The sequence below is a fragment of the Palaemon carinicauda genome, chromosome 40 (assembly GCF_036898095.1).
Source record: "Palaemon carinicauda isolate YSFRI2023 chromosome 40, ASM3689809v2, whole genome shotgun sequence".
In the NCBI taxonomy this organism is placed as follows: domain Eukaryota; kingdom Metazoa; phylum Arthropoda; class Malacostraca; order Decapoda; family Palaemonidae; genus Palaemon; species Palaemon carinicauda.
The window spans coordinates 47,363,004-47,371,717 of record NC_090764.1 but is presented as its reverse complement, the minus strand read 5'-3'; the positions used below and the strand labels follow the sequence as shown (position 1 = coordinate 47,371,717).

At 32.9% G+C, this 8,714-nt stretch overlaps 1 protein-coding gene across 5 annotated transcripts in view; it reads right to left on the bottom strand.

Moving 5' to 3' along the window:
- Positions 1-252: 252 nt before the first annotated feature.
- Positions 253-8,714, bottom strand: part of LOC137631756 (cyclin-dependent kinase-like 3) — an 80,927-nt gene continuing 72,465 nt past the window's right edge. For 2 of the 5 annotated variants that reach the window (XM_068363689.1, XM_068363687.1), the window contains exon 11: positions 591-1,698. In XM_068363689.1, coding sequence (XP_068219790.1) covers positions 1,668-1,698 — 31 coding nt within the window. In that variant the 3' untranslated portion in view covers positions 591-1,667. Of the gene's footprint in view, positions 506-590; positions 1,699-7,177; positions 7,308-8,714 lie in introns of those variants that run through there. The other 3 variants (XR_011041943.1, XM_068363690.1, XM_068363688.1) reach the window with 3 other exon arrangements.

The following is an 8,714-nucleotide window of genomic DNA, read 5'->3' as shown; positions in this document are numbered from 1 at the left end:
ATCGACCCGTTACATAAAGGTTAAAATCACTAACCATAACAATTCAACTTATTTAATAAGGCCATGGACAATAATAACTGCCTTTCATTTTTTTCTAGTCTAAAGTAAACACACTAGTCTCCAGAATCCAAATTTCAAGAATATTATCTCATAGTAATAAGATTTATTCGGCACTTAACCAAATTAAAAAGGGCAGGACTATTGATAAAAAAACTATAAAGAAAACTTTCAAAAGATGAATTATTATATACCGTAGCCACTTTCTAGATTATGATAGATGCCAGCATCTCCAGTCATAGGAACAGAAAAATAAGGAATATGGTTTGATCAATGTAAAGACCAAAACTAAGAACACTAAGTGGCAGCTAACTTCAGCTTTCCCTTTCTGTATTCCACTGAAGCTCGTGGTATTAGATTTGAGTAGGATGCTAGTGTAAGAGTAAGCATTGCAGCTAAGATGAGAATCAGTTGGGCTGCCTCTATAGACAACCATCACTTATGGAATCTGAAAAATGAGGAGGTATGTGGAAAATAAAAGAAAAATGAAACAATTAGTTTAAATGGGAAACTAAAAAAAATTTCTGAAAAAGTAATACAGCATGACACGTGTTCATAAATAATGCACATACAAAATGAAAAGAAATGTTATACTAACCTAAAACTGAAGATGAAGACTTGAAAAGGATATAAGAAATGTTACCTACCTTTGTCTCATATAAAAAACTAAATTAATTTATAATTATCATAACTGATAATAAATGAAATAGCTTTACTTAGAGATATGACATTGGCTACCTTAATTGAAATTTGACATTGCCTAACAGTTCTCAACACATAGCATGTAATCTATGTCAAAAAGCAATGGAAGAATTAATGCATATTAGTAAGAAAATTAATGCTGGTTTCTATGATTTAATGATAGTAAAATAGAAAAATCAAAACGGTTGTCAGAAATGGTCACAGACATAACAAACAAGGAATTTAGATCACATGGAACATGGCCAGAAAATAAACAAGCAGGTTTAAGGGTTCATGGGTTCCTTGACAGATACATCAGTGATAGCTTTAATTATTGTTCTTTATTTATGGTACAATTTTTTTTTTTAATTTCAAAGAATTTGCCTCTGAGAATATTACATTGCATTATATCAAAATGATTTACAGTTTCTTGTTACATAACTGGCTGTCATTTAACCAAAACCAATAAGCAAGTATCAAATCGTAATCAATTCCATCATCACAGATTTAAATAATTCATCTTTACATGATTTATTAGCTTAATTATGTAATGGTAGGTAAATATCACAGGCTGATAAAACTAATTTTACCTCATGACACTGATAAACTACACTAGCAGAATTTTCAGTATTTTGATGTGAATTTAATACAGTCAAAATACAATTTCCTAAGTACTTAATTGATCTTGACAACACTGAAAACCAATCACATAAATCTATCTAAATATATTTTCTTGACATAATATATAAGTACATTTTCCAAAGGATTTTAAGAACTAAAATACGATCTTCAGCCTATATTTTTATGCCACGCAAAGTTATTTTAGTTCCTTTGACTTCGTAAATGGTCAATGTTTTTCCTTTAAGGTTTCAAATAATTGATCAACACAGTTTAGCGGAGTATACCAAGTCACACAAATGGGAGATTGGCTAAAGGTGAGGAAGGAGGAGTCGAATCTGACTGAAAAAGACATAAAAATCAAAATGTTAGTTACGGTTTTATGTGATGCAAGCATTATTTTTCTTAAAACACCCCAACTCATGCAAATAAGAAATATTAAATCCATAGAAACTTATAAAGAAATATTTCATATATTTACAAAAGTTACAACTCGGTGCTGTAAAAAGAGTAATTAGAATTAAAAGATTAAGATTAGGATAAAGTGCTGTAAACGATGAACACAACTACACATCTCTAGAGGAGCACATTTTCTACCAGGAAGACATTTTACAACAAACAAGCAGATGACCTGACAAGTCCACTGATTAATACTGGAAAACTAGTTGAGGTAAATACTGACTGTTAAAGGTCGACTGGTTGGTATAAATCAATCCAGCCTTCTGCCAACATTGGCCTTTCACAATTACAACCTATAAGGGGTTGAATGGAATAAGAGACCTAAGACAAACTTTTCGATTAGTTCCAATCACCAGAGACAGTAGTTGAAGATTTTGTGCTTTTGAAAAATTCTCAGAAGGATATTAAACAGATTTCATATAAAAAAAGTACGTGCACGTAGTAAATAATCGTTTATGAGGTAATTAGAGTAGGACAACATTCGTGCGCAAAAGATGTTTAATAACAATACACATCGGATGCAATTAAATTTTAAGAGAAAATATTTTGTCATTTCAGTGAGTCATCATCTGAGATGGGAGAACTTCTTTTAGAATATAAAAGTTCAAGTTTTTTTATCACAATTACCAGAACATTTTCCCATTACCATTACAGTGGACAGCTGGTCAGCCATTAATGAGACCCAGCAATAAGGATACTTTACTGTATAATTCCTGTTATCTGCTTTATAGATCTAAGTCTCTCCTCTTCTTATCTTATATTTAACTATCTAATACATTATCCTTTAAGTTAGAGGCGTATTTTCAAGAAGTGTTCAGCTTATCTAATGTATTTTACCACAGAGAACTTAACTTACGATGGTAATTCTTTTATAAGGTTATTGATATTTGTAATAACTTTTACAGAATATCTAGATCGACGCCACCTAGAAATTCTCACTGAATGTATATTGAAATACAAACACACACACAGCTGTCCACTTCAGGACAAAAGCCTGAGACATGTCAATTCATGTTTGGGTTTGGCCAGATTCATTAGTTCACAGCAAACCAACCTAGTACAGCTTTGCTAATCGTGGCGATGTGCAGACTCTTACATCTCATTAAGTTATCCCCACTCATATATATATATATATATATATATATATATATATATATATATATATATATATATATATATAAAAGTTGAAGTTGGGGGTTTTAGGTCTCCCCTGAGACAACCTTCATCATCTCCTCGGGCGACCATGAGCCAGCTGGGACTATCACTAGCCCCCTCTAACCGCCCCCTCCAGGTGCCACCCTGGTGAGTATCCCCGGTAGAAGGTCTCACACTATTCGCGCCTTAACGGAGACGCGAACTCGGGACCTCTGAAACAGAAGCCCACGACACTACCAACCTAGCTATCCTAGCTATGAGTAGGTGTGTGTGTACATTTTCGTTAGGCCTATTTATTCGCGGGGGTTAGGTAACAGATACTCGTGAAAAGCGAGAATTCACAGTTACGTGCTGCCCTAGGGTGGGTTAACTCCTAACAACTTACTGCCCGTTACCTACGCGCAGCCGTCTAACACATTAAATAACCCACTGACCTGCCTAATGTTGTTTTTATTTGGTTTCTATCACAGTATAAGTATTGTGTTAATTATTCAACACATTTCAATAAGTGTACAGTACATGTGGACTCGTGTACTATGTACAGTACATGATAAGAATACTGTACACATAAGTCATCACCACACTTGTACGTAAATAATGTACTGTAACAACAAAACACTCTTGTTCCAACCTAATTTAAAACTTGTTGATAATGTAGTGTATATTACTGTAATATCACAGTACTATCACTACAATACAACGTAATCAGCTAAGGTAAAACTCGCAAGTGTTCCTTGTTTTTGGCAGGTCAACTCGTTCAATGAAGCTCGTTATACACGTAGCTTATATCTACATTACTACTGTAAAGTATGATATTTCGTATAAAGTACTGTACAGTAGTTAGTATAACAATAACATTATAATATTAAACAAAGAATATACCAACACAATGAAAATTATAAGAAAAAGTATCAGTACAGCACCATCAGAGGAGAAAATAAGAAGGAAAAATGTTTAGATATATTTTGACTAAATATATCTAAACTAATTATTTTAACTAAAATGGGCGAATTCCTATCAAGAGAATCAAGAATGCGTAGTAACATTAACTGTATTGGGGTCAAAATATGTATTCACTTATACTGTACTGTGTATCATAACGATTCTGTAATAAAGTTATATTAGATATAAATCTGACTAGACGATGTGGCCCTTAACGCGCATGCAAGGCCAGGTAAAGTAAAATAAACAAAGAACTTTGTTATTCATTAATTCTTTCCATCGCTGTTGACGCATCTGTGAATATGGATTTAATCATCTCTAACAGTGTTGTGAAACTCAAGAATTTATGAATATGACGTAAAATGCAATAACCTTGTAGTTTCCCGAGAGTTACCTTCACACTATTCTCTCCTAAAGTACAGAGGGGCATTTGGGCTCTTCCATACGCCTTCCTATTTAGAAAAACATGAGCATTACTTATAACTGACTGGTAGCTTGGGAAGAGCCGCCCAATGAAGGACGTACCTTCCATTTCTTGATAATTATCCCCCTTCTTTCCCTTCAAAGGTTTGGGATTCTGAAGCAGCAGAAACTACGTAGGAAGATACTTTACAGATCTATCAAAAATATTTTGTCAGGGAAGGGGTCTCTTTAACACCCTAAAGTTCAAGTTTCTGGGAATCTCGGTAAAAGAAAATCACCGATAATCAGTTTACATTTTTGTAGAAGCTAATTTAAACTAATGTCTTCGGGCTTCGTATTCTGAAATATCATTATGATCTTTTAAGTAGGTGTCAAAGGTGTCATATTTATCGGTGTTATCTTTTTATCTATCCCCCTATCAACCTAACTATCTATTAAAGTTTATTATGTTTGTTCCCTCCCTAGAATAAAAATTCCTTAAATTTCTCGCATTTACCGTTAACTGTTAGAAAATAACAACGTCCAGCATAAAAAAAAATATGATGCCTTATCATAACCCTTTCACTCAAGCTAAACTCAGGAGATCCTAAGAAAGGGTAAATGAAGTAAAGAAAAAGGAATTAGTTATCAGCCCACGAAAGCAAACTACTCGAATCCAATTCTTCTTTAAACATTAGATTTGGATGCAAGGTTTTAAATGCATCTTACTCTGAGGATTGCTAGGCTTTGTGGTCCTTAGGTAGATTATCCTTGCATTTCTAGTTATGACTAATATGAATAACTTTTACTGATTCAAAGTGGCTAATATGGTTTTATCCCTTTAGTAACATCTGCTTAGGATTTCATTTAGACCTCTTATCATAGATTGCATTGGCATATACGTTGTAAAATAAGAGACCAACTTATGGCATTCCTGTTTAAGGCAGCTTTTACCACTACACAGAGGCTGGTATTAGAAAGTTATCCAATGTCAGCCCTAATGAATCCCCCATTATCCATTACAAAAATGTTATATGAATGCTTTTTAGGAGAGATGAGAATTCCACACAAACTGAAAATCAGAACAAACAATTGAGCGGAACAATTATTTTTTCCCAGGAATTGTTATGAGCTTTTATAAACATTATATGAATGTTAAAGATTTCTTCATTCCGTCAGTAAAGATACAAAATTAAACTATTAAACAATGAGAAACTCTCTTTAGTCCAAGATTCTCAGACTGTAATAGCCAGTAATAGTGGAATCGATATATTGTTTTGAAGTTTATAGTGTTCCCTCAATACCTGCTAACATTTCTAAATGTAACCTTCACTAGACCCAAATGATAGACACAAATGGTTGTTTCGTAGAATTTAAGAAAGTTCTTGTCTATAAATGTTTCCTTCAGTCAACCTTTAACATTGATTTCCAGTGATCTGTGAAACTGTGCATTACTGTTTTCATTTGGAACTACGTTAGACCAGTGTACTAAGTGCTCTACTATCAAATAATGTCCAAGGCTTTGCTGCATATATTTTCTTTATAATATATAGAATCAATATTAGTATCATAATGCAAAATTGGGAGAAATCTGTTTGAACTTGAAGATGAAATTGCTTATCAATCCAAGGGGTCCAATGGAAGGTTTGCCTTCATTCTCTTCCAGCATACATCGAGCCGAATACCAGTGCACCAGCGTAAGGGGCATTCTATTTGAAAACCAAATATAAAAGAATTTTTTTTTTTCGAAACCTGATTCAATTTTCTGATGGTGTATATTTCTGTAAGATACTAATATAGGGTTATCCGTAATGCTTTGCTCATGCCAATTCTAAGATATTCTGTAATTGATATCAAATTCTGCCAGATGGTATTTCATTAAAGGTATTGCTTTAATTTGGGTTTATGAAACCGTTAGGATTTCACGTAAAGTAACCAACTATAATCCTAGAGGGGTCCAACCAACAGCAAACTGAATATTCTATTGTGTTGTACTTTTCATGTGATTATTGGCAAAAGAAAGGGCTTGATATATACTGTATACTGTACAAGAATTGAGTGCTTTTTTACCAGAATGTAACTACTCTATGTTTGGTGCTCCTGATAAAATTTCACTGCCATAATTAATATCACAGTGACGGTATGATTTAACAGGATTGGAGCCTAAAAAATTAGTATCTAATCCAGGAAATTGGAAAATTTTAGACATCATATCATAGGTGTAGACCAAATAGTTATACTCAAATGTATATGGCTAGTCTCTTTACTAATTACTAAAAGATAGCAACCATGGTTTGAAAATTGTTGAGAAAGTTGCAAAATATCATTGAAAAGGACACAAGATTCAAGTAAGAAACTATGTATGTATATATACAGTATATATGTGTATGTATATATACAGTATATATGTGTATGTAATATATATATATATATATATATATATATATATATATATATATATATATATATATATATATATATATATATATATATACATATATATACACATATATATATATACACATTAGGACAATGAAATTTATATCAAAAGCTCTATACTAGATTGATAATTCATTAGAAAAGGTCACACAATTTCCAATCTACGAAATCATTTAGTAACTGTACCAATGTGATCTACAGTGTAGAAGCAACATCAACTACGGTACTTCCTTTGTTAATTTCTTCACAAAGCCATGGAATATACAGTAAAAGCATATTTGAAAGTGTACAACTCTTTTCTAAAAAGCATTTTACATGACAGCAAGGAATAACTGAGTTATTACGGTAGTGTAAAAAATAATTACTCGTCTACAAAACTAATCATTAGGTTGTTGAGTAGACTGGCGTCACTGAAGTAAAATACCTTGAATCTTAAATGTAGGCTTTGGCAGATCAAGTCTTGCCAATCTAAACCACAATTTCTAAGCAGTCTGGTGTTCAGATGGACGTTTGCTAAGAGACCGTGTTTTTATGGATAACAAACCAAAGGAATCCTTGGGAAACAGAAGTATCAAATTGAATAAAGTCAATCAAGAACATATAAGCAGCAAATAGTTGGTATTTCGTGCATAAAATGTCAATTGATCTTAAAAAGTCAATTCCTAGAATCACCCAGAATCACATAATCCAGAGACCATTGTTAAGAACATCAGTAATGTGTACATGAATGTGTACAGTGTCGTCCTTGAAATAATTTTCAGTTTGCTAGTGCATGCAAATATTAGTACTGACATTAAATCACACTAAATATATGTAATTTTCCAGCATATTTCTTTCTGCAATGTCACTTGATATGATGGTTATAGATAATGACGACACAACATAGCATGTGGTGACCATCAGTTTTACTTTCTTATATATCTCACTGATTAATTTAACCAAAGTATGAACTAACAATTAGTTCTTGATAAAAGTATTTTCTTATTTACTATTTATCAGTTACAACTATAAAAAGTACTAGAATACAACGTCTTAAATGATAATTAACCACTAAATATCACAAAGGTCTAACCCTGTAGTAGACCTTTGTGATATATAATGGTTAATTATTAAAACAATCCAAAGTTTTTTAAAGGAAACAAACTCTCTCTCTCTCTCTCTCTCTCTCTCTCTCTCTCTCTCTCTCTCTCTCTCTCTCTCTCTCTCTCTCTCTCTCTCTCTCGAAAACCATAAAGATCCAAACTTTTGATGAAAGCTGTATAGAATATGTTGTATAGAATATGTAAATCTTCTTCAAAAGCCTCTTTCTGAAAAAAAGGAAGGTGTCATTCAGATACCTAGCAACCATTTACGAATTGAAACCTGCCATTTAATAGAGCATTAATATTTCAATGTGACATTGTCCCAGCCTATATTGAACTTGCAGATATTTTAAAAACTAGAAATTTTATGGTTTTGGCAGGGAATTTTAAGTGTTTTATTGGAGGTGGTTACCCTGAGGTTACAAATCCCATGTGGATTTTCCACCAATTACATCTTAGGGAGTTTTTATTAATACCTAAAAACTCGAACCTTAAAACTTGATTGCAATGGCAAACCGTTATGGAGCTATGGATAGCAAACATTGTATCACCATTGCATGTCTCTCCAGGGAGACATCTGGTAAAAATACAACCATAGGGAAGACCTCTGATGAATATGTAATTCTGCGCAAGAACTTTCAGTATTAAATCTCAAGGTATGAATTTTCTCAAGTTGTCTCAACTTTGAGTAGAGGGAGACTAATACCTTTCGGCCTTAAATGTCAGGTTGTATAGAGTGGGTTGTAAGCTTGGGCATTGGCGAGTTATTTTGGTTTGTGTATATAACGGAATTCCTCCCTGTATTTCCCGTAGCGCTCCTCTGTCCTTTATTCCATGTACCCATATAAAGACATATTTAACTTAGAATGTAGGTAAATT